Raw genomic sequence first — 26,882 nt, forward strand, 5'->3', positions numbered from 1 at the left:
ACTTTCAATGAAGAATCGGTCATAGATATTAAAAGATGAATTTTCGAGCAGTATGTTAAACAAATAAGATAATCACATCTTCCATTATAGATGAATTCTCTGTTGATGGTGGATTCTCTTTCTGCAGTGGGAGGTTTGAGTCCCTGCTCGGTTCAAGCTGCCTGTGAGGTTCTGAGCTGTGGCAGGACGAGCCCCCCCCTGTCTCCTCTGATCCCCCCAAATAAACCATCAGCCCCAGCGCCACCTCCCATGATGCACTGGGTGAGCCCCTGGAGAACCACGGCGGTGGACGAGGACTTTGGCGAAGACTCTGACGTGGAGGCGGAGTCTTTCAGCGGGGAGTCGGACTCGCCGCCCAAGTCCCTGCGGGACGAACTGGACTGGGACTCGGGCTCTGAGTCGGACGTGGACATCTACATGGGGGAGGAGGACCTCATCCAGGAGATGTGGACAAAGATGGACAGGGACTACGAGGGCGACTGGGAGGAGGAGGAGGGACGTGAGGAAGAGGAGGATGAAGAGTGGGAGTCTTCAGTGTCCACAGATTATCTCCGAGCTCTCAGAGGCCTTTTCCCTCTGCTGCAGAAAGGTCACCAGCCGAGCGACAGCCCGTGTGGATCCGAACCGGAGCTGGAACATCTCCGGGACGGTGAGGGAGGGGAGGGGTCGTCATGGCGACAGCGCAGCAGAGGGCGGGCACTAATATCTGGTCCAAAACTATTTTTGTTTCAGCGAACGTTTTTTGAGGATAATAGATAGATAGATAGATAGATAGATAGATAGATAGATAGATAGATAGATAGATAGATAGATAGATAGATAGATAGATAGATAGATAGATAGATAGATAGATAGATAGATAGATAGATAGATAGATAGATAGATAGATAGATAGATAGATAGATAGATAGATAGATAGATAGATAGATAGATAGATAGATAGATAGATTACTTTATTCATCCCCGAAGGGAAATTAAGTCGTCATAGCAGCCGGTTTATTTGAATACAATAAAATACAAAACAATAGAATAAAATAAAAAATATTGAGGTAGAAAGAATAAAAAATAGAAACACAAGATAAATAGGTAGATAAGGTGCAGTGGCAAGATGATGGTAATAGTACTGATGATATGATGGTAATGTTATTGTTAGACAGTATATAAAAATAGTACAGTATATACATTATATAATATAACATAATATATATTTATATATGATAGTAATTATACCAATATAATAGCAGTATATAGTAATAATGGCAGCAACAGTATATATAATAATAATAGTAAATATAATAATAATAACATGTACACATGTATAAATATGTGTATATAGACTTATATATACAAAGAATATACAGAGAGTATGATATAATATATGATATATAGTAGAGGTATAAACATATGTATTTTTGACTATACAATAGATAATATAATATACTATGAGTGTAAGAATATGTAGACAGAGTGTGCCAAAGACAATATTATTGTATAAAATGATATATAATATCAATATGGTTTATATTAACACATATCACATATGATGTGAAGTAAGTGTATATGGAGCAGAGTGTTGTACAGGTACACAGTGCAGGAGACAGGTATAGTGCAGTTCTGTGATGGTGGCTCTGACAGAGGGAGATAATGTTGAGATACAGTTGTTGATCACATATTCTTTCCTTTTGAATATTTTGAGTAAAGGTTTTGATTTTTCTTTACTGTCATTGATCGTAGCTGCAAAGAGAAGTGGAATGTTTCTAATGAAAGTGTTTATACTCAATTTATCAGTGTAATACTTTTTCTTTTTAAACAAAATATCGGATATCTGTAGATTTATTTCTCGACCAAAATGAGTTTAAAGTCAAACGTGTTCTTGCTGCAGCTTCAGTCTCGATGCTGAATAATCAAATCACATTTTCTTTGTTGTGTGAAAATGCCTGAAACCATAAACTATATGATTTATAATATTTCATGGAGTTTATCACTGAAACATGTTGTCTCTCCCCAGACGTGGCTCTTGGCACCAGGTTGCAGACCCCCTCCCCTGAACCCCGGGACGACCCCCCCTCCTGTTTCAGCTGCTCGGACACCTCGCAGAGAGACGCCTCAGAGAAGGTGAGTCCACACACACTGACGTCTACACACTGAATCTACATTACAACATTAAACTCTGTGTTTGTGAAGGACTCGGACCACTCCTCTGACGACCTGAGCTCGGGGGTCTTCTCCTCCTGCGACAGCCACGCAGACGGACGCCTGGAGTGGTCGGCCTCGGCCAATCAGCCGTCGTCGTGCTGCTTTGAAGGTGAGGCGTCCTCCTGCTGCCGCTGAGCCTGGTGTTGTCCTCTGAGTTCTTAACGCTGTGACTCCTGCAGGTGTTGACATCTGGATCGAGAACGTCCAGGGCCAGTGTCTGAGGATCCGAGAGCGACGGCAGGTCAAGGTCGGACACGTGGCTTTGGGAATCAGTGACCAGGTAGAAAACACATCCAGAGCTTTCAGAATCAGAATCAGAATCAGAAAGGATTTATTGCCAAGTAGGTTTACACCTACCTGGAATTTTCTTTGGTAAAAAGGTGCAAACATTTAACATAAAGCATAAAAACACAATAAGTACTTCACATAAGAAAGAAATAACTGTATATAAAACAAATATATATACAAGACCTAAAAACTTAAATAAAGAGTAAAATGCAAAAACAGATATACAAGATATAAAAAGTAAAATGCAAAGCATTGATTGATTGATTGATTGATTGAATATTTATTTAAGCCTCGGAAGACACATTGAGGGATAAGACCCTCATTTACAATTGTGCCAAGGGTACAATAAAAAAGTTGATACATTAAAAGTGAATACATTGAATAAATAGGAATGAAATAAATATGCATATATATATACACAGTAATACAAGGTATAAAAGCATTCGTCAATAAAATACTATGGCCAAGTCAACTAGCAGTTACAATCACTGCAGGAGAAGTCAGCTGCACATGAGACCAGAGTCGAGAACTCCGTCAGTGAAACAAATGAGCACAACTTTAAAGATTTTTGGACCTCATTCCAAATGTAGGTGTGCTTTATAACAGAAAGCTGTCTTCCCCAAGTTGGTCTTAACACAAGGCAGATATAAGGAAAGCCAGCTCTGGGAGCGAGTATTGTGGATATTACAATTCCAGCTGATGAGAGAGGAGAGATATAGTGGCATTAGCCCAATGATTGTTTTGTAAATATAAATCTTCCAATGACCATCCCTTTTTTCAGACAGGGCTGGCCAGCCAAACTTGTTATAGAGAGTACAGTGGTGTGTGCCATAGCGGTCTCCTGTGATAAAACACAGAGCAGAATGGTAAACAGCATCCAGAGATTTCAGTGTGCTGTGGGATGTATTTCCATAAATAACATCACCATAATCTAAAACTGATATAAAAACAGACTCAATAATCCGTTTTCTGGCTTGGAAAGTGAAACAGAACCTATTTCTATATAGAAAGCCTAATTTTGTTCTTAGCTTTTTTACGAGTTGACTCACATGTGGTTTAAAATCGAGCTTCTCATCAACCCAAATGCCTAGGTACTTATAGCTGGTGACCCTTTCCAGAGTGGTACCATTTCTAGAGCAGAGTTTTAAACTGTTAAAATCTGTGCTTCTAGCTTTAGTAAAAAGAATCAATTTGGTTTTGGCACAATTCAGGACTAGCTTCCAGTCACTTAATTGCTTCTCTAGAATGTGGAAGGAGAGCTGCAGTCTATTTATAGCGGAGTCAATGTTGGAGGCACCACAATACAGAACTGTGTCATCCGCATAAAGATGAACCCGAGAAAGTGGAGTGAGTGTGGAGGCAATTTCATTGATATATATTATAAAAAGTAAAGGTCCAAGGACAGAGCCTTGGGGTACCCCCTTGTCAATATCTAAAAAAAGTGATGTTATTTTGCTCACCTTTACACATTGGGAGCGACCAGAGAGATAACTCTTAAACCACTGTAGGCTCAAATGATCAAAGCCGATAAGTGATAATTTGTTTAAAAGCAGATGGTGGTCAAGCGTGTCAAAGGCCTTTGAAAGAAAGCAGGAGAGAAATGGGGATATGCAATATGCAATATACTGTTATGTTATGTGTGTTAATGTAACACAGAATTGAGACTTGGGTGCGGGATAAGAGTTCAAGTCAGGTGTTACAGATGTTTTTTAATTTCACATGCATGATCCCCATTGTGTTCAGACGGAACACATCCCAGACTCTTCAGAATCAGTGACTGTGGACGATAGAACTGATCCTTTCTGCTGTTTGTGCTTGAACTCGTGTAATAAAGTTCCTGTCTTGTGTCCCTGAGATCTCGGGGAAGCCCTTCACTCTGGAGACTCTGGACAGGAAGCTGGTGGCGTGCGAGGAGGAGATCACGGACTCGTGTGTGTGGCTGCGTTGCGTCTCGGCGCCCGACACGTGTCATCGCTGGAGCTGGAGGGTCCGAGACGGGAAGCTGGAGCTGCAGGAGCAAAACACGCGTTCTGTCTCCCGGCTGTTTGTTGATAAAAGCCCACGGTGACAATCTGCTGCTGGGGGACAAATGTGAGAGGAGAGAATTACATTTTGTACCATTTTTGTAGGTTATTGCAGATTTCTGTTTGTGGACGCACATGGAATGTGACGCTACAAGATGTAGAAGATTAACATGAGTATTATGGGAACCAATTCCGAATAAAGAATAATTTATGGAAGGTTTATAAATTGTAATCAATATCTTAAAGGTTCAATCCACGAGGGAGAAAGTTTGAACAGCTGCAGAACATCTGGACCAACATGTGTTCACCTGATTATTTACATTAACAACAACAGACTTTATGGATTATTGTCATTTACATTTGCAGGCGAGTGAGAAACTTTTTATGATGAACTGAACAGCTAAAAAGACTATATATGAAGAATATTTATTTATTTATATATATATATTGCATAGCTCCTAAACCCTTAATCAATGGACTGATATTTTAAAGCAGTGCCCGGTTATGTATAAAAATAGACTGATTTATGTGTGTGTGTGTTTTTATATATATATATATATATATACATAAATATATGTTTTTTTATGTAAGAACGAAAATTACAATGCAAATTGTAGGAATATTTTAAAATAGTGCAAATGTGTAATAAAGTACCAGAAGTGCTGGACTGAATATTTAATGTGTAACATAAATGTAATGGATTATTTCATATACATAGAATATTATGAAGAGTAGATGCATGTGAACACGTCTTTAAACAGTTTATACAACACAGTATTTATAGAGGAGTTATTACAACTCTGAACAGAATCCAGTTCTCACACGTCGGTTAAAACACTGAATCGTTGTCATGATACAATAAACGAGAAATTAAATTGGATCTTACAGGAAAATTGTATGTGACTGTTTTCTGTGTGAGTTTTCCTTTATTTATTCAAATCATGTATTTTCACTGTAAGAGATGTTAATAATAATTTAATTTGTTTGTGGTTAAATAAATTTAAGACAAATTGTCGACACATTTCATGTTTTCAGCTTCTTCTGTTTAATCCTCTGTTTAAAGTGTGAAGTTTGTGAAACATGAACATTTAGTCACAACAGACGAATCAGTATTTACCTGCAGGGTTCAATTAGCCAACTTGAGTTTTGGGGTTGTTGTGTCTTGTTGTGTAGTGTTGTGTGTCTGTGTGTAATGTTTTGGTGTGAGTCTGTGTGTTTGTGTGAGTGTGTATGTGTTGTGTGAGTGAGAGTGTGTCCGTGTGTATGTGTATGTGTGTGTATGTGAATGTGTGTGTATGTGTGTGTGTGTATGTGTGTGTGTGTAACTTGAACAAACTTCACTTCCTCGACATTTTGTGAACCATAGAGCACACAGAGCTGTGGAGGCTGTGATTGGTCGGCGGGGTCTTGGGGGCGGGCTCTGAGTGACACCATGTGAGCGCTGATTGGTCGCGCTGTGATAGTGGGACGTGTCCGTACGCCGGTGTCTCCCTGGTTGCGCAAGACGCCATTTTGGAGCGACAGCGACAGATAACGGAACGATCGAGAAGCTGCGTTTTAAAGGTAAATCTGCGCATTGACGCGACGCTTCTGGTTTAAAACGCGAGTTAACGTGAAGCAGTTGCTACTTTGTCCGAACTGCGCGTTTTAATCCACGTTTCGGTGCTACGTCACGATGCGCTGTCGTTACTGTGACGCGGCACTTAGCTAGCGGCGTTAGCATGGCCGCTAGCGCAGTTCCCACAAGACCGAAAAGCCACCGAGAGAAAGAGGTTCGATTCCCAGCGACGCCTGAGCCACACTCCGCTGGTGCTCGTCTCGATCCCGCGTCGCGAAGTGTGATTTAAACCGATGCGTTCGGTCGGATCGTCGCCTGTTAGCTCGCGGCTAGCAGGTAGCTAACAGCTAGCTAGCTGGCCGAAGCATCCGCCCTTACGGGGGCTAACGTTAATCTGCTCCGCGTCGCAGCGACCGGCCGACAGCCCGTCACCTCGCCCGCTCGCTCCGGGGAAACATCACACGTACAACCGGTAAATTCACACGCAGAGTCCGCGGGGTTGATGTCGTGGTTCCGTCGAGGTTCGGCCGGCCGTCGGCCTCCTGCTGAGGTCGGGTGTTGTTAGCATGCTAGCAGCGCCCCCCCCCTCCGGTAACACTACCCGTGTAGCCGACAGCTCCCCAGCTGGAGCAGGCCTCGGTTCTCCGGTGCTCGGGTTTCTGCGACGGTTCTCCGGTTACCGACGGGTCCCGGTCCGCCGCCGCCGGTTCCTCCTCGTGTCATCAACCTTCACGCAGCGTTTCAACCTTTAATCAAACCCGTCGCCATGTTTTGTACGATGTAGAAAAGGAACAACTTCCTCTTAGCCCCAGTGGACGTGTTCTAGATGTCAAGTTGCGTGTGCGAGCGATAGTTAAACATCCAAACGCGATCCACGATGTAGCTGAATATGATTTCTATCAACTGTTCGATCTGATGAACATTTCTTAATTCATTATGTTGTTTTTCTGTGAAACCAGTAGAGGAGGAGGAAGCTGCCCAGTGGGAACATTCCCATGGGTCGTGTTTGTCCAACCAGAATCCTTTGGCCACATTCATTAAGTCAACTGTCATGTAAAGCACAGATTAACTCAGTCTTAACATTTACACGCAATAATCATCCATTTGTGAATATATTTCATTCAAAATAATTTTTTAGAAATGCAATTTTCCAAAATATCCACTGATAATTTCCCAGAGGTTTGTTTTAAGTGTTAATTTTCAGTTATGTTAAATCTAGAGGTGATTTTCTTTCAAATTTATTTATTATTAATATAATTAATATTTGGGAGTGTTTCCTTTCTCTCGTTGAGGGTTAATGACAGTCGATGCCACACCTTGTTACACCCTATGACACAAATTATAATTTTTGAATAGGGTGTAACAAGGTATTAAAATATTATTTGATTAATCTTGTCTTAAAATTGTGGAAATGTCGCATTTAACTTCCATATTCGCATCTATAGAAAAGCACATTTGAGAGGTTGGGCGCGTTATGTTTGACAGTTGAGCTATGACATCATTCTTGCTCAAGTGTCATAAAATAGTGATTCATATTTTTGATATTTTCTTCATTCCAAGGTGCATCTTCACGAGTCTTGTTTTCTGACTTATACTTAAAACCAGAAACTGTTGCTTAACAAAAGTGGTAAAATAGTCTTTCAACCATCGACGTAATTTCAGATTAATTCACCAAACATTTCTGCTCTGGTTCAGTTTACAATCAGACGTAACAGAAAAATATAATTTCAAGAATCTTGAACCCGTGAAAAATATTCTACAAGCTTAGTAAAATAACAAATCAAATTTAAAAGTATTTCACTTCCTTGTTGACTGACTAATCCGTGCAGCTCCAAACTTCTTATGTTTAGCATGATTGTCGTGACATAGCTTCCGGGTTAATGCAGAGACGAGGACAATAACCTGTGTTGTTGGCGGTTGAGTGTTAATGTAAAGTCACAAACCTTAACAATGTTTAACCATTAGCTTAAGTAAACATCTCGGCGGTGTTACACCTTAACTGCTTTACCAGAGGGCAGTGACGTATGGATTTTCTCTTACTGCAGTAAAGACAATTCTCCGGACTTCACTCGCAGGTCATGTCTGAGAAACGCTGCGTTGGGTGCTGATCATGGAATAAAATATTTACTAGCAGGGTTCTCCCCTCGGTGACAGGTGGTAGTTGAACTGTTATCTCGATCATGCACTCGCTATCTCCTCCTTTCCTCTTTCTGAAACTGAAAAGCTGCCGACGCGAACGCCCCTAACTCTTCTTCCTCCTCTCTCCTCTTCCTCCCACAGCTTCGTCACCATGGGGAATTTAATGGCGAGCCTGTTCAAGGGCCTGTTTGGCAAAAAAGAGATGAGGATTCTCATGGTCGGCCTCGATGCTGCTGGCAAAACAACCATCCTATATAAACTGAAGCTTGGAGAGATAGTCACCACCATTCCCACCATTGGTATAAACGTCTACGTAATAATTCAAAATGCTTTCCTTGTTTGTGTTGAACAGGTTCTCCTCGTCATGGTAGGGCTGGCGGCCTTTTGATTAAAAACTATTGAAAGTGTTCCATCATCTGAATAGTTGGTGGTTTATTTTCTGCTTTGCTTCCCAGCCCTGCTCTGTTGAGCTAATTTTAAGCTCTGGGACACTTGCACTGACCCAAAGCTTTTAATTAACCTGGAATTAATTAAAAGTTTCAAAATATTTTTTGCCCGTGACTCATCTGTTTTCTTCTCCTCTCTCTAGGTTTTAACGTGGAAACTGTAGAATACAAGAACATCAGCTTCACAGTGTGGGACGTGGGCGGTCAGGACAAAATCCGGCCCTTGTGGCGCCACTACTTCCAGAACACTCAAGGTGAGTGGACGTTATGTTCGCTGGCAGTGGTGTGGGTGACCATCACGGCCAATAGGTGGCCTCGCTGATGCATAAAAGATGATCGTAGTGTTAGAGAACCAATGACTCATACACCATTGTTCAATTCTCAAAGGGAGTATTGTGTTGTTCCCCCCTGAATGGAATTAATTTGTGTGAAAGCTCTGTAGGATCAGATATGATGTCAGCTGCCGCTAAATTGTCAGTTCAACCAGTATTTTGATTAAGTTTTACAACGATCCGTTTCATACAAAAGTCCATTGTGATTGGAGATAATGCAGCAGTTTAACACTCCTGGTCGTGTTTGGACTTCTCACAATCATCACCATCCACACACAGAGCATCCCAGTGCAAAATTAAACATGCGAATCCTTTTTGGATGTGACGGTTACAATCAGCATCATTTATCAAACCCAGTCCAGGATGTCTTACTTCAGAGCAAACCCAGGGTTTCTGCTGCTGGTGTAGACGCAGCTCGTTGTGGCTGCTGCTCTAACGTTAATACACATCCACGTCAAATCAATTTCTTACCTGTCACTTTGATCATTTCAGGCCGCAAAGGAAAATCTCTTCATTTCCATATTGAACTTATTGCTCTGATGTAAAGTGCGAGAGTCGATTTGACTTGTTGTTTTTATCTGTCGTATTCATCCTCTTTCTTTCACTGAGTACTGACTCCTTTGGTTTAGTGATAACTTGACGAGTCGATAATTTGACGAGTCTGTCAGTAAGTTAACACAGTGTTTGTACATATGCAGCAACTCCGGTCACAGGCTCGATTGACCGCGTGACCACGTTTTGTACACATTAAAAACACTGAACTGACTCGTGGACCGGAGCATCATCGCAGATCATTTGTCTTCATGGTGACAAATCTGCCCCGAGACATTTTATCTTTTTCTCGTCCCCCGGAGACACAAGACTAAATTCGCTCAAAAATATTTGAATGCGATTCGAATGCTTTGGGGTCATGATGGCTCAGGAGGGCCGTGCTTGTTGGTTTCCTCCAAACGAGGAGGTCTGGATCAAACTGAGCCAAGAGTCGTTTCGTTTTCAGAGTAAAACCCCTTTTTTATTAAGTTTGGACATCCGGTGATAAAATGTTTGTACGAAAACTAAAGTAGAATCAGTTTCTCTCTGAGTCTGAGCACGTTCTGCTGAGTCTCCTTTTCAGAGTCTCTTCTCCACTGAAACGCTGCATTTTGATAAAGGCAAGTCGTAAAATGTCTTGGCAGCACAAAGTCATAAATACTGATACCATCAAAGTTTGTCAGCTTTTAGTTTGATGGGATTTTCAAACTCAACTGGGCCACAGTTAACAAGCAACTCATTTTTAAATCTTATATTTGTTTCAGTGCACTTGACGGCAGCGTTTGGTAACTTGACAGCACAATTTTCATAGCTGGCTTTTAATATCCAGTTTTTCAGAATAATCATAACAACATTTTGAGGTCATTGTTTGCGTCTGAAGCTGCTCTCATCAGAGCATGAATACCAGGCTTTGATCGGGTGAAAGAGACTCATTAAGCAGCACAAACAATTTGCACATAATTAATTATTAATCGGGAGAAGTCACAGCCTTTGATCTGGTCGAGAGGAAAATGCTTTGAAACCAGAACACAAGTCGTCTTAAAGTGACATTTCTGTGTTACAGCGAATTTCAAAAAGAACAGACGATATTTGGCTGTTCACAACCACAGGCCCTTCCTAAAAATGGATGTAGAAAACAATTTGGAATTGTTGGAAACCTGTATTGTGTGTAATGACCAGCAGGGGGCGACTCCACTGGCTGTTACTATAGAAGTGTATGAGAAAATGACTTATAACGTCAGGAAACATTTTCCTCAGGAGTTTGTCTCAATCTCTAGTTTCAAGTCTTCTTCAATACATGATGTTCATTTAGTAAATTGTATGTACAATGTATTAGGGGGTGGATACCGCAGAGGGATTGACAGCTACTAATGTCCAATGGGTGTAGATCTCATGTGTAGGTGGGCGTGTCCTCAGGCCACGTTGAGAGGACACTTAGTAAATCACTGTGTGTGTGTGTGTGCAGGTCTCATCTTCGTGGTGGACAGCAACGACAGGGAGCGGGTGAACGAGGCGAGGGAGGAGCTTGCCAGGATGCTCGCCGAGGACGAGCTCAGAGACGCAGCGCTGCTCGTCTTCGCCAACAAGCAGGTGAGGTTCCTCCTTTGATCTCCAGACGCTGGTCCGAGCTCTTCACACCGAGCCGGAGGAGAACTAATCCGCCTCCCTGTGGATTAGAGATTTAACAACTTTTAAAAAATCCACGTTTCATATTGACCCTGCATCCTGATGAACGCTTGTCGTCTCCTCCCCCAGGATCTCCCCAACGCCATGAACGCGGCAGAGATCACAGACAAGCTGGGCCTGCACGCCCTGCGCCAGCGCAACTGGTACATCCAGGCCACCTGCGCCACCAGCGGCGACGGCCTGTACGAGGGCCTGGACTGGCTCTCCAACCAGCTGAAGAACCAGAAATGATCCATTCCACCAGTTTTTGATTTCTTTATTTTTTTTTTGTTTTGTTTGTTGTTTATTTTTTTCTGTTTCAACACAGCGGCAGCACCGGACCCAGGCCCCCCCGCTCCCATCGAAACCACCTCCACCCTTCAACCCCAGCTCTCTCTGTCACGAACTTCCATCATTCCCTCGCTCCCTCCCTCGCTCCCTCCCCCCCCCTGCTCTCTCCCCCCTCGTCAGTGGGGCTCTAGCCTGTGCTGCTTGTGTGTGGGCGTGTGTGTGCGTGTACGTGTGTGTACCTTGTGTGTTCAGCGAGAGTGTGTGGGTGTGAAGGCGTCTCTGTGTGCGTTGGCTGGGACTGGGAGGAACCCTGGCGTGCCTTTTACACACCTCCTGTGAAATCAGCAGTCTGGTTTTCAAGCCCCTCTCTCTCTCTCTCTCTCCCTCTCTCTCTCTCCATCCACCAACCTCTGCCCCCCCCCCACTCTCAGTCTTGCACGGCCCCCCACCCCCCCCACCCTTACTCTCCAGAGGAAGCATGGTTTTCATACGGCAAAGAAAGAGCAAGGGTGCAAGCTCTCCTCCCCCCGTGTCTCGCTCTCTCCCCCCCCCCACCTGTAGTATCTATGTTGACTAGAATTGTTCGCCCGCGTTAGACCGAATGCTACATGTTCATTTCAACCTCTATTGATTTTCAACCCACCAGTTAGAGATTCAGTAAATTGCATCTTAACCTGTATCAGGTCGACGCAAATCACAAAAACAAGAAAACAACAACAACAACAAAGGCCCATCCTTGATCATTCTTGTGTCACTTGAAAATCATGCTGTTTGTTTTATTATTATTATATTGGAATATAACAGATTATTCTTAGCAATGGTTCTCCAATGAACACTACCTTTCTCTCCCCCTGCCCCAACCCCCCCCACCCCACTAAAAGAGACCGTGAAGCACAAGGCAAGCCAACAATCTTAAAAAAGTCTACGTTATAAATTAGAAACCTGCAAGTATATGCAATTCTAGTCTTTTCCGATTCTTTTGGTAGCTGGATTTGGATTCACTGGATAAAATTGGATTTTTCAAGGCGACCTCCAGAGTAATTAATCATTCTGACAGTGTTCCTACTTAATGTAGGTGGAAAACAAGGTGTTGGGCATTTCACAAGCGTCAGCCGGTTGAGACAGTGTCCCGATACATTCAAGCTTCACATGTTATTCCTTTCAGAGATGTTACATGTTTTTTTTTTCTGTAACTAGTTTTAGCATTTCTATTTGTACTATGACTGCTGAACCAAATGCATTGAGCAGTATGACAAATCCTGTATATGGAAGTAGTGTGTCCTGGAGGGCCTGAACTGCGTACTGAGGTTTTTCCTCACCAACGGTTGGCAGTTACACTCTGAAACCTGAAAAGCATCCAGCTGTCTAACGTTTGGGGTTGGGATGAAGGATTGGCACCAAATATGAAGGCTTCTCTTCCTGTGAATGGTCCAGACACGAAGAAGGAAAACCCAGTGCGAGCGTCTGGGTGTTCGAAGGCTCCTACATTCTTCACGACTGAAAGCCCCGACCGAACTCTGTGGTGGACCTGTGAAGGGGAGTGGGTGTGCAGGGAGCTGGTCGAGGTCCGGCGGGCGTCCTCAATGCAGATCCGTAGGGGTTAAGCTGGCACTTCTGTCAAGAATGATTGTAAATCTGTTAAGTTCCCCTGTAAACTGTTTCTGTGGGGATTTCCTGAACACATTAATAAACATGATTTGATCCAACAATTGATGGAGAAACTGACTTTTCTTTGGTTTCAAGTGTCTTGTTTGGGTTTTTAAATGACAATATAACAAAACATCTAAGTCTAAGTTTCTGCTTTGACTGATCTTGAACTTCTTGCAGAGGCTGAACAAGCTTTAAATATCTGACTCAAACTGAGCCAAAGGGATAATTTCCTCCAGCTCAGTGTCAAACACCAGGGGGAGACAGAGAGGCTCGTAGATGTGAAGCATCAATAAAATACATTTTGTACTTTCTGGTCATAGATAAAAAAAAAATAAAGATGTACAAATATCTGTTATCAACAATAAGAAAATGGTATTTATATTATTTTCAGTTAAATGAATATTACAATTTTAATCACCATTTTCATTATGGATTCATTTGCTGATTATTTCCTTAATTTATCCGTTTATACGAATCTAAAATACAGGGATTGCTTGTTTTTTCAACTTCAAAGTTAGAAAAAAAATATTATTTAAATGCATTAAATCCTCAATCAATATTGAAAATAAACATTATGCATTTCTACATCTATCAATGCATTTACATTTCATTTGTTATTTATAATTAACTATATGTCATTGATAAATGATCTTAGCACTTCACCACATTGGGACGATATACAGAAATATTTTGTATATAAAAAAATACTAATTTTCTGATTAAAAGATCTTGTTTGATGTATAATTATATAAATTATTGTCAGAAAAATACAATACAATACAGTAGAAAGGACAATATTACCATTACCATTGTAAATAATGCATAAACATAAAAAACATGCAAGACAAACGTGACATTTACTGATTTTATTATTAATTATTACAATAAAAAGTGAACAAAACGGTGCAGTTATAAAAATGAAGAACCATAATTGTGTTGTGATGGAACGTGAGGCTCCGGAGGTGTCAGGGGGGCGGGAGGAGGCAGGAGGAGGAGGCCGGCCTCCGGTGCTCACCTGCCGGCCTGACTCCTCCCTGCCTCCGCTCTCCTCCTCCGCTGCTCCGCTGCTTCCTCCAGAGACTCACACTCGTCTGTTCAGGTGAAGAATGAAAACAACCCGGAGCAGATGATCGTCTCCTGCGGAAGTGACACGATGTCAAACCGCTGAAGCACCAGGAGCTGCTCAGGTGAGTCCCTCCGCATGCTAACAGGCTAACAGGCTAGCATGCTAACAGGCTAACAGGCTAACAGGCTACATCCAGACAGGTGCAGGCGGCTTCTCACCGCCACATCAACGCTCCTACAAACAGCTGGAGTCCGCCGATGCTCGCCGAATCAACCATTGTTTACTTATCTACGGATTCAAAGTGTGTTTAATATCAACGGACCTTTATTCAGGGACAAATCAGACAAATACCGTATTTTCTGAACGAGGTTTGGTGCTGCGCATTCACACCGGTTTAGATTCCAGGCTTTCAGAGTGAGTCGGTGCCGCTGCTCCGCATTGCATTCACTTTACACATGATTTAAGGATTTAAGTTATTTCAGTGTGTTAAACATTATGTCTCAGGAGGAAACTTATCAGTGACCTACTTCTCTTCTCGCTGCTGTGGAAAGTGTGTGTTAAAGATATTAGAGCTTTGGTGTTTAATTGATTAATTAGTGTTGTTCGTCCATATAGCTCATGGAATAAGTGAGTCACAATGCAAACGCATGAAGTGTCATTACATCTATTCAGCTGTTGTTGTGTTATTATGCTCACAAACAAAAAAATGGACAGATTTTAAAACCGAACATTAATCGTTGATTGCACATCGGTGTCGTCTGCTCCTGAGGAAACAGGTTGTTGGTTGTGTTCAGTTGTGTTGTCTCATTTCCATCACTTGTGATCATAGGTGGACGGAGACCATCAGGGTCTGTGTCTAAAATTAATGTTTACAGAAATCTTGGTTTATATTGTAAACACAAAGATTTGGACAAAAACATTTTATTATAATGTGAAGGGTTTTAATGTACGTTTACTTCTTTGACAGCTTCAAAATACATGACACAATGAGACATTTGCATTTAGCATTTCACTTTTTACGTCACTTTATATTTTTTATAAATTTTTATTCAGAAATGTTAATCTCAAAATAAATGTTACTTTGTATAAATATTGGTAAAAAGTGAGTAAATAAGAAGTACACAGTGAGTAAATATATACTGGTTTCCCATTTTTTATTGCTCTCCTATGTATGTTGTATTTATTGCATTTTTATGTTTCTATGTTCATTGTTTGCACCAATAACCAGAGCAAATTCCTTGTATGTGTGAACGTACTTGGCAATAAAATACTTCTGATTCTGATCTGACAAGTGTTAGAACTGGAGGACAGATCTCACACACACACACACACACACACACACACACACACACACGTACACTTGCTGTGTGCCTCTGTGTGTAATCAGGTTCACGTCAGGTTCATTTCTCTCTGGCTCGACGCCTCGTCTCGTCTATATTCAGTAGCGAAACTATGACTAATCCTTGTTATTGCTCTTTGTGTGTTTAAAGTTATATTTGGTCTTTTAAGTCGTCGGGAACGGTCGGTTCCGTGTGTAAGTGACGATTAATCCGCCGGATTCACATGTGTGACCCAAATAAAACCACGAGCTGATTTCTGAACCGAAGCCAGAACAACTCCAGCTCAGTCAGTGCAGTCCAAAGGTCTGAGTCCTCTGCAGCGCTCGTACCATAATGAAATCATTTTTAAACTCAAGAACTTTCATAAATAGTTTTTGTTTTTAAGTTAATGAGTAAAAAGTTAGTGATTTTTACCTTTCTCTCATTTTAAAAGAGATAAAAGTCTCCTAAACTTTGTAATAGCTGGACTCACACTCGCCTGTTTTTTGTTTTTACTTGTTCTCTGTTCTGAGCTGTTGTGTTTCATGCTTTTATTTTATTTATCTCACAGTTAAGTTTCTCTTTTAAGCACTTTGGGTCTAAATGTGCTTTTAAAGAGATTAACTCTGAGCAGTTTGATGTGTGCAGAGCCAGTCATGTGACTCTCCCTCCTTCCCCTCAGGTAACATGATGGAGGTGGCAGGTCCGTGGACAGAAGTGTTCGAGCGCTCGGAGGAGTCTGAGGGGGGGGGCACGCTGCTGCAGAGCTCCACTCTGACTCTGGCTCCGCTGCTCGCCGACTCGCCGTCCGTCCGCCGCTCGCAGCCCATCCTCATCAGCTCCAACAGGTAGGAAGCTGATGAACACACACTGTGGACGTGAGTCAGTGTTATTGACTCAAGTCGGCGACTCCGCCTCAGGCCTCGAGTCAGCTGATGTTTAAAGAAGTTTCTCTTTACGACATCGACGAACCCAGAAACTGCCGGGTTGAAAGACGCAGATAATAAAACTGTCATTGCCGATCAGGCTGCGTGTTTGTTCTGCTTCGACACACAGAACTGTTTCTCTCGCTTCTTTGCTTCCTGGTTGCCCTGTGGCCACAGACACATTATTTATTTATGATGTTCAATAATAGCGTATGATATAACCGGGGTAATTGCTCATCAATTACCAGACATAATGGTTGTGACCTAATTAACCCTGGTTGGTTTATTATGGGTTTGTCAGTGTAATTACCAAAATATTCGAGTTGTGATCATAATGCAGCCGTGTGTCCGTCCTCTGTGTATTTGTTCACGTCTTCTGAAAGCTAACGACACAGAGCAGTACCACCAGAAATCACAGGGGGGCAGTGTAGCCAATAGTTAGAGCGAGACGACCACGAGACTCGCGGAATGAATTTCAACACTTTGGGGACTTTGACAAAAGGGACATTATCACGAAAACCACCAATTATCGGAAACTCTCAACTCTTCGCTACCCTCTAGTGGATGTATTGCGTAACAACCAAACTGTCTGATTCCAATCCATTGATTTTGAGCTTGTTGTTTCTTTGACTCTCTCCAGGCGGAAAGGCGTCAACTCGTTCTCTTCCTCCGACCCGTCCATTCCCAACCCGTTCCCCGAGCTGTGCAGCCCGTCCCAGTCGCCGGTGCTGGTCGGGTCACTTCCCCCGGGGGCCAGCGACAAACACGTGAGTGAACCGCGTGTTATTCAGCAGCTGCTTCAGTGAGGACAGAGCCAGACGCTAGATCTGGTTTATCATGTTGATAAAACTCACATTGTTAGTTTCATTATTACGGAGCCTCGTCCCAAATGATCTGTGAATTTAGGGAAATTAATAAGAATCAATCAGGTTTCGAACCCTGTGGATTTACCTGCTTCGTTAACTCCAGAAAATACAAAGATCCGAGCTCAGAAGCCTCCGGACGCAGAGACCTGTCACACTTCCGAGTTTACGGAAAACACAAACACAACGGAAACACATTCACAATAGAAGTGAGCTGTCGTCCGTGAAAACCGGGTCAAGACTAAGGCTGCTTAAAATTCATATTTTTCATCTTCAGTATGAAGCGATCGTCTTGTGCCTGACAAGTTGAGGAATCACGTTTATATGTACGAGAGCGTCTGCTGTGTTAGTCCCATCACACCTGCCCAGATGTTCAGGGTCTGACAGGCGGCGAGCGGCGAGCGGATCCTGTAAACACACACGAGTCTTCACCTGTTGGCTGAGGCCGTGGGTGCAGGTCGGTGTGATAGTGATTGACAGGTGAGCTGTGTTGCCATGGCGGCGCTGCCTTGTTTTGACGCCCAAACAGCAGCAGAGTCAACACGTCTGTGGTTACGGCGGCGTGTCACCGTGCCACCCCCCCCCCTCTCCCAGGTGATTCAAGTTCAGTGATGGAAGTGAACTGACTGACATGTACGCAGGTGAATCGCTTTGACCCACAGGAGGCTGTATTTACTCTTTTTTCTGTTATCATATTATTATTTTTGTGGAATTTTTCAGTTTCTCATCACAGCTATCAAATAAAAAAACGCCCCAAGAAATAATTACATATCATAAAGTTCTTCTGAACCTGAATTCAGTGCATCTAAAATAAAATAAAATGTTTACTGAATGTAAATCCCAAGAATAAATATTCTGGTCACTTTTGACACTTGACACTGCCCCAAAATTGGAGGCAAATCTTGATCGCCCCCTGGTGGCCACCAGCTTATTATCTCCAAATATTTTATCACAGTTCATTGAGTTTGTTTACCTGTGAAAAGCTTAAATCATGATCAACAATATCGTTAATTCCACAGCCCTAGTTCAGAGCGAGTATTTCTTCTGTAATTAACCGGCTCAGTAAATAAAACACAAGCTGCAGAATGAGTCTGGTGCAGATTGTGAGTCTCTACGCAGATGATGTGAGACTGTTTTGATCTGCTAGTCAAAGTGGACTGACCAGATATGGAACAGTGAGGAAGGAATGTCCCTCCTCCTCCTCCTCCCATAATCTTCCCTGGTGGATAAGCAGCCATTCTTCGTCCACGCTGACGCCAGCACCTGTCCGACCAGTCGGGGCTCGTTGACTGACGGGCGCAGGGTTACTGGTCGGGCAGGTTTGTTTTCTTTGGCTGTGAAAACGTGCGTCTGGATCCAGATGCTGTGTCACAGAGAAACTTGAGTCACCTCGGCAGCAGCAGGTCTGTGTGGAGGTTGCACGTCTTCCTCTGGACTCGGTCCTACGATGAGCAGCTTTTGATAATTGATAAATTGTACGTGTGAATGTGAGTGAATCCATGTTAGTGAACAGGACATGGACCACACAAAAAATACACTTTTATGCTTTAAGTGCTCACATTTCTGATAAGTTTGGTTTTAATTAGTCATCTGATGATATAGTGAAACATGGCAGCACCTGTATCTATGATAATTCATCTTTGCAACGGGAGGAAGTGGAGACACGTCGTCCATCTTTATTTGAATCCAATCTATGGTCGGCCCTGTGATGAACTGACCAACTCTGACCGCAGGAATTTTAGTAAAAGAAAAACATTATAATATTGTAATATAGCATCTGTGCTTGAATTGTCATGTCACCAGTTAACTGAGGAAGTTCTATTCCTCCTCAGCTGATAAAGGTTTATGGCGAGGACAACCACAGCCGCTCGGTGTGGGTCTCCCCCGGAGCCACGGCCCGGGAGGTGTGTCACATGTTGGTCCAGACGGCGCACTGCAGCGACCAGGAGAACTGGGCTCTCCTGGAGCTCCACCGCCCCCTCGGCCTCGGTAAGTCCCTCTGCTAACCACTGTAAATGTGAGGTGATGGATTCAACGACTCTCACACCGCCGTCCCTCTGTCTCCTCAGAGCGGTGTCTGGAGGACCACGAGGTCGTGCTGGAGGTTCAGGCCACCTGGTCTCTGAAGGGTGACACCAGACTCGTGTTCTGCAAAAACTACGCCAAGTACGAGTTCTTCAGGAAACCAGTGGTACGCAGAATACATCACACGCCCCAGCGACTCTCCCTCCCTTGGTTTTATATAAGAGACGAGCTGAGGAGGGTTTTTAACGCTCTTCATTAAACATGTCGCTGCAGCAGACGTGAGTCTGACATCGTGACGGTTACTGATCCCTGATGATTGGCAGGTTGCGTGCTGGTGCAGACACGCACACTTACTTAATGCCTCAGTTATTTCATTACATCGCCTGGCGTCTGTCGCCTGTGCTGCTGAACAAAGGCGACAGTTAGTCTGAAAACTGGTTCTGCTGAATCACGCCGGCTGTGACACGTGGCCACACTGCCTCCAGGAGGCAGCAGAGGGAATCTGATCAGGGATCTGCTGCGGCATTCTGCTGATGTTAGGATCAAACCTGCAGTGAGTTTAATGGGAGCAATGCAAACAGTCGCCCTCTGCAAACAGGACACAGACCTTGTGATTATCTTCATTAGTCTAATCCTTAGTAATCATATTAGTTATGATTTCACAACAGTTTGTTGTTTGTCAGCAGGATTAGGCAAAAGCTGCTGAGCCCATTTTCTTAAACGTTAGTCGATTGATGCAACATGCATTGATAAACGTCAAAACATAAGAAACAGTCATTTTCTTGGCGGTGGTTATAATTAATATTCTAATACAAACTAATATGTAAATTGCACATGTTTGCAAACAAGGACATGAGCAGGATCTTTCTCTCTTTGGAAATTTCACATTTTTCCTTTGCACGGCTGGTAATTGTAACTGTAAATTAAAGTTATTATTCAGTCTTAAATTGATCTAAATGCAGGAGCATGATTCCTGTTGGAGTCTCTGAGAAGTGGAGATAACCACGAGTGTTTTTCCCCGGAGTTTCACGTCCGCCCTGTCCTTCCTCTCTCAGCTCTTCTTCCCAGAGACCATGATCTCCGACAGCGCAGACGTCAACAAGGGGATGACGTCATCGGAGCTCATTCAGGTACGAGGGGGGGGGGACCAGGAGTTCACAGTGAAACACGAGAGACAAACACAAAAGTTTCCACTTTTTTTCCTTTTGTTCAGACATGTTTCAGTTCCTCTGTAACTTTGGTGTCTCTGACTCCTTGGTTGTAAAGTTTTAAGAGTTCCTTCAGAGGCGACCGAGGTTACGACTCTAATCAAAAGGCCTGAAGAACAATAACCTCTTTTATGTTGGAGACATTATTTTTGTCCTTGTGCACAAAATGGGGCGACTGGTAACAGTAAGAGGACATTTAAATGGAGAGATGTGAGAATGGAAGATTACATTTATGATAAGATAATGAGTTTTATCTGATTCCCCCGCCTAGAATATAATTTTTCGATAAAACCTTTAGTTTTTTAAAATGAAAGAAATTTGTGTCATAAAATGTCTCATTTAGTCCCAATGTCCGTAAAGAACCTAAAGATGATGAGTTTAAAACATGGAAATACAGAAAATCAGAGGATGAGGGTCAAGAATCTCAACCAAATTATTAATGATTCATTTTCTATTGATTTAAATCGATGAATCTGTTTTTCAAGTTTGATTTTTTTCACAAATATCTTCAAGATTTTGCAAAGTGAGGCTTCAATGTAGTTTAAAGGGGAAACTCCCACTCCACCTACTCTTAAACAGAAGTCAACTGAGGAAATGAGTTTTTATTTATGCACGTCAGCTTATTAAAGTCAGTTGAGTCATAGAGGTTGTTTTGTAAATGCTATTTTTCACTTTTGATTTTTATGTCCAGTTTCACTTTTCCTTTTGTTATTATGGAGTAAAGCAATTCTGATTTAAGAGCTGATTAAAAGTTATTCATTCCTAAGATGTCGTTATCAAACCCGTGTGACAAAGAAATGTCATTGAGGTTTGATATTTTACAGTTTAAACATAAACTTTATGATAAGTAACCATAGATAAAAAGACCCATAGAACTGGAATGAAGATTATAAACATCAAAGCTCATCTTTTGATTCTGTAAAATCACAGTTTTCATGTCAGTTAACTGCTGGAACGAATGTGTCTGTGTCTCAGATTGTGTTGATTTTTTTATTGGCCAGTGGATAAACAGTTCAGGGTCTCATTCTAAACCTTCTCCCAGAACCTGCTGAGGTCTGGGACGTGTCCGGAGATCCAGGGCTTCCTCCACGTGAAGGAGCCGAGTCGTAAAGCCTGGAAGAAAGTTTACTTCTTCCTCCGACGCTCGGGACTCTACTGCTCCACCAAGGGCTCGTCCAAGGTCAGAGAGACAGCTTCTTATTCACCGTCTCAGTCTGTGGAATTTCACAAGTGTCACCAGGAAGAGCTTAGATGGATGAGGAACATGTCTGTGTCTCTGTTTCGATCCCAGGAGCCGCGGCACCTGCAGTACGTGGCCGACCTGGAGGATCTGAACGTGTGCACGGTGGTGAACAGCCGGAAACTGTACGGAGCTCCAGCGGACTTCACCTTCTGCATCAAGGTATCGGCTTCCTCCAGTTCTGACCCGTCACGGAAACAATCCTCAAACAAGACACAACGTTGTGTAGAGAAATGTCAGACCTGTGTGTGTGTGTGTGTGTGTGTGTGTGTTCTCAGCCGTGCAGGAACCCGGTGCGAGCTCAGGACCTGAAGATCCTCTGTGCAGAGAACGAGCAGATTCGAACGTGTTGGACGTCGGCTTTCAGATTGTTCAAGGTTTCACTTCACTTCTATTAATCTGCTCTTTATTTCTTTACAGAAATGCTGTTATTTCACATCAGTATTTGTCCGATAAAGCTGATTACAGGATCATATCTTTTCAAACTGATGGTGTCCTGTTTGTCCTTGTGTAGACAGTAACATCTGATTAATGTTGTGTGTGTGTGTGTGTGTGTGTGTGTGTGTGTGTGTGTGTGTGTGTGTGTGTGTGTCTGTCAGTACGGGAAGCAGCTTCAGTGTAACTACCAGCTGTCACAGTCGGCTCCACAAAGTGTGGAAGGAAGAAACCTGACGGAAAACAAAGTGAGTTCGTCCGACATCATTAATATAGATTACACGAAGAGGAGGATGCTGGGAAATCATGTCTTAACTTTGTCTCTGTGTGTTGTGTGTTTTCTGTGTGTGTGTGTGTGTGTCTGTCCAGTCAAAGTCTGAGGACAGCCTGGTGGCCATGGACTTCTCAGGGAAGGCCGGAGGACGGGTCATCCAGAACCCGGCGGAGGCCCAGAACGCAGAGAGAGAGGAAGGACAAGCCTGGAGGGTGAGGAGGGAGGGAGGAGAGGAGGGAGGGATGAGAGGAGGGAGGGATGACTGCAGAGGAGAGGGGGAGCAATAAAAAAAGGATAAAGAGTCGGTGATGATGTGAAGCCTGAGCTCTCTGAGTGACGGACGCGGGTCAACGAACTCTGACAGGATGTAAACAAAGCGTCACCTCGTTCAGATTCGTCGAAGCAGCGTCAATTGATTTTCAACAAGCTGTAAAAACAACACTGATCTATTATCAGCAGAGCAAACACACACACACACACACACACACACAGACACACACACACACACACACAGAGCGACAGTGTCATTAATTTGGAGGTTGTAACAACAGGGAGATTAAAAATGAAAATAATTTCACGGTGTATAAACCCCAAACAACGCTCATATATTTATATTGTAACGACGCCATCATGACATCATTCAAACCTCATGACCACCAGTGATTGGTTCATGGAGTTAAGCTTCAGATCGTGTCTCTAATAATTATATTGTCATTTTATTGGTTGTAAAAGTTGCAGGTATTTCGCCTCCAGGAAGTTTTTGTTTGAATCAATGATGAACTGATTAGATTTCAGTTGTTAAAGGTCAAAGGTCACGGTGACCTCATGTTATTGTGAATGTCGGGAACGGAGTCGTGTGATATTTAGAATAAAAGTGTTTTACTGCAGCTTTTTAACAACTTTGTTTGTAGATAAAACAAGAAACACTGTGTTTCAGAACCTCCAGTTAATCACTTTAAACTGAGACGTGTTTAAACGAGTCTGGGATCAGATCATGTGACTCCTCCCGTGTTTGACCCGTGTGATGTCATCACGTTCTCAGTTCTGAGCTTGAAACCTGTGTTTGACCTCAGCCTCTGATTTAGACTTTATCTTTGTGGAGGCCTCAGTTTTACGGTTTCAACTATAAAACCTTCGGCTCGGCACAAAATGTCCGACGGTTGTTTTATCACCGAGTTTAAGGTGTTTTTATTTGTTACCGGAGGAGATTTAGATGCATAATGAGAAAAAAGCAGTAAAAAAATGAAAGGGGAATAAAAACCTGTGTTTTATTTTTCTGCTGATCTTGAACATAAAGATAAAAACATTTATATCTTCTCACCCGTGTTAAAGCAACAGGATTAACGACGTCTGTGGCTCAGATTCTTCCCTCGAGACGGGAAAGAGAAACCGGCTGAAACCTGCAGCGACTGTTTAACTCGTTAGTTTAATAATTAACACAGGGTTCGTACAGTCATGGAAAACCTGGAAAAGTCATGGAATTTTAAAATGTGTTTTTCCAGGCCTGGAAAAGTCATGGAAAAAAAATAATCTTCCAAAAGTTTTGTAAAAGTCATGGAAATTTGTTATATTCATATTTTCACGTCGTTCATTTTAGGGATGGGCATAATTAATAGACGATCAATTTAGACAATTTAATCGAATGCCCATCCCTAGTTAATTTACGCTGAGTTTTAAATAATTCATATGCTTTTAAAGAAATACGCTCAAAATATAGGCAGACACACTTGGGTTTGTGTCATTTAAGGTATACTGTCTGCCTTGGAATTCTCATTGTTAGTTTGAATACTGCATTTTGTCACTTTTTGTGTATACACCGAGATTTCACAAAATCTTCGGTCATGGAAATTTGGTTTAAAGTTATTGAAAAGTCATGGAAAAGTCATGGAAATCCATTGGTCAAAATGTGTATGAACCCTGTTAACAGAAAGACTCAAACACAACGTGAAGCAGCAGGCAGCAGAGAAAACAATAACTAGAAACTCAAGCGCCCCCTGGTGGCGAGCTGCAGTGTAGGTCGTAAACCTGCCTCCTCCATGTTAGCAGACGGGACTCGGGAGTGAAATAGAACATTGTTGATGTGAACTCTTGTGTGTTTGTTCTGTGACAGAGGAGAGAAGCTCTGAGGTGCAGCCTCCCAAACCTGAACTCTGCTGCGAGACCGTCCTGTAAGTCCAGAGGAGGCCGAGTCCTGGTTCTGCTTTTCTGTTCATATGTCCCGTTGTCTGATTCCCGACTGACCCACGCTCCTGTGGTTCTCTCCCTGTGTTCCATCCTGCAGCCATCCACAGGACCCAGCCCTGGTTTCATGGCGGCATCTCCAGAAAGGAAACCCAGCGGCTGATAGAGAAGCAGGGGCTGGTGGACGGGTGAGTGACAGCTGGGGTGCACCTGGATGTGTGGGTTAGGGGGAGGGGCCAGGAACCTCCACGACCAGGACAATCCATGTGTGGAATAAAAGAAGCAGACACCGAATGTCCACGGAGACGAGGGTTCTCCAGATGTTCCTCAGCTGTGGTTTCACTCGTGTGTGTTTGTGTCTGCAGGATGTTCCTGGTGCGCGACAGTCAGCAACACGCCCAGTGCTTCGTCCTGTCGCTGTGTTACCAGCTGAAGACCAAACACTACCTGGTGATCCCTGTGAGTCCCCCACCCCCCCCCAGCAGGAGACAGACACTTCCTGTGTTGGATGCATTGATGATTCTGTGATTGTCTCCGCAGTTCGACGACAGCGGCAGGAAGTACTTCACCATGGACGACGGTCTGACGCTGTTCATCGACCTCCTGCAGCTGGTGGAGTTCCACCAGATCAACAAGGGCATCCTGCCCGTCTGCCTCAAGCACCCCTGCGTCTGCGTGGCTCTGTGACCCCCCCCCCCCACCAGCCTGCGACCTCTGACCTCTACCTCTACCTCCTGACCCAGGATCAGTCGGGCACCTGAACGTCAAGTCCAAAGTGCGTCTGCGTCACCACATCGCTCTGACACCTGCGAGGCGCCGCTGATAACGAGAAGTGAGACGACTGGATTTCCTCGAGCGGTTCAAAGGTCTGAGTGATAACGTTATCTCAGCGGCTGAGAGACGTGGACCCACGGGACTGGAGCCCATCCTCCGCCCCACCTCGCTTTAATAGTTTTAATCACCTCCACGACGGCCCCCCCGGACAGTGGGGGGGGTTTTATTTGTAGTTAATGAACCCCGGTCCCAGCTGAGGCGCCTTAATTAGCGACGCCGGACAGACGTTTAGACTTCAGGGACGTTTTCAGCGGTTTTTTAAACACGTGCACTTTTGATTCATATCCATGCAGCTGTGGTGAGAGGGCTGCCCCAGAACTCACTGCCGCCTGTGGCCATCAGGGGGCGCTCTGAGTCAGGGATCAGCAGAGAGGGTTCATGGGAGTTCTTCAGCTGTGTGACCTGGTTCTGATATGAATCTTAGAGGAGAAGTTTGAGAAGGTGAAGCCCGGAGTCGCCGTCATGTAGCAGGAAGCTTCTCACCCGGTGTGAGGTCACTAGCTTCTTCATGTGCCTTATTATATCTCATATCTTAATTAGAACAAACTTTACAGAAATCTCCATGAACTCTTCCGAAGCTGTATTTGCACATCGAGGGTTTAGAGAAACTATTGTTTGTTAACAGAGCTGCAACATTTAGACGTTTGAGCAAATACACATGTGATAATAATGTTTTATACATGAGTACTTTCTGTAAAATCTAACTGAGGAAGACTGAGATGTGGTGAAAGCTCACTTCTGGACTTTAACTTTAAACCTTTACACGTCTGTTCAATCTGAAAAGTTTACGAGTAAGTTTCTCAGAATAAACAACGTTATTTCAAACTAATTATGGAGAACAGGACGTCAGCTGAATAAATAAATAATTATCATATTTACCAGTGTTTACATCGAGCTTCTCAAGACACAGAGTTAGGAAATGATAGTTTTTTTATCGCTGGTTGTGTAGAATAACATTCAGCACTTATTGTTTAATTTCTATTATCGTGAAGATGCTGTTGTTAAAATGTCGTCACTTAAACAAACATATTGTCAATATATTACTTTTTTCTATCAAACAGGGCTCGTTAGTTTTATGTATCATCACTTGTGCGTATTTTATATGTTGAATAAATAATTTGATATTAAACAGATTTTCCTACATTTGAAATGACTGTTAACTGAACCAGCATGTTTTCAAGTATCCAAAGTAAAAGTACTTGAACTGTTGTAATATTATAATATTGAATTACTCTGATTGCTGTATTGACACGTAAACAATATTTTTTTTATGTTGATTCGGTCAAAATGGAGCCGATTATATAACTGATCTAACATGTAACATTGTGACGATATTTAAGTACTTTTAAGGTACTTCTACTTTGAGTATTTTTTTAATTGTATACTGCTTG

The 26,882-nt window shown here is 42.9% G+C and overlaps 2 protein-coding genes across 2 annotated transcripts; both read left to right on the forward strand.

Annotated features, from left to right (window-relative positions):
• Positions 1 to 5,994: 5,994 nt before the first annotated feature.
• Positions 5,995 to 13,179, forward strand: arf2b (ADP-ribosylation factor 2b). Its single transcript, XM_061094595.1, has 5 exons — positions 5,995 to 6,071; positions 8,347 to 8,504; positions 8,795 to 8,905; positions 10,980 to 11,104; positions 11,270 to 13,179. The coding sequence occupies exons 2-5, from the start codon at positions 8,357 to 8,359 to the stop codon at positions 11,429 to 11,431; spliced, it is 546 nt and encodes a 181-aa protein (XP_060950578.1). The 5' UTR covers positions 5,995 to 6,071; positions 8,347 to 8,356; the 3' UTR covers positions 11,432 to 13,179.
• A 1,008-nt stretch (positions 13,180 to 14,187) lies between these two features.
• grb7 (growth factor receptor bound protein 7) lies at positions 14,188 to 26,578 on the forward strand. Its single transcript, XM_061094849.1, has 15 exons — positions 14,188 to 14,307; positions 16,188 to 16,353; positions 17,072 to 17,198; positions 19,127 to 19,283; positions 19,364 to 19,485; positions 20,375 to 20,449; positions 21,570 to 21,707; positions 21,819 to 21,929; positions 22,046 to 22,144; positions 22,367 to 22,450; positions 22,572 to 22,688; positions 24,587 to 24,644; positions 24,758 to 24,845; positions 25,023 to 25,116; positions 25,198 to 26,578. Exons 2-15 carry the CDS (start codon positions 16,193 to 16,195, stop codon positions 25,342 to 25,344), a joined length of 1,578 nt encoding a protein of 525 aa, XP_060950832.1. The 5' UTR covers positions 14,188 to 14,307; positions 16,188 to 16,192; the 3' UTR covers positions 25,345 to 26,578.
• The last annotated feature ends 304 nt before the right edge of the window (positions 26,579 to 26,882 follow it).

Source organism: Limanda limanda, chromosome 21 (genome assembly GCF_963576545.1).
Source record: "Limanda limanda chromosome 21, fLimLim1.1, whole genome shotgun sequence".
NCBI classification, from domain to species: Eukaryota; Metazoa; Chordata; class Actinopteri; order Pleuronectiformes; family Pleuronectidae; genus Limanda; species Limanda limanda.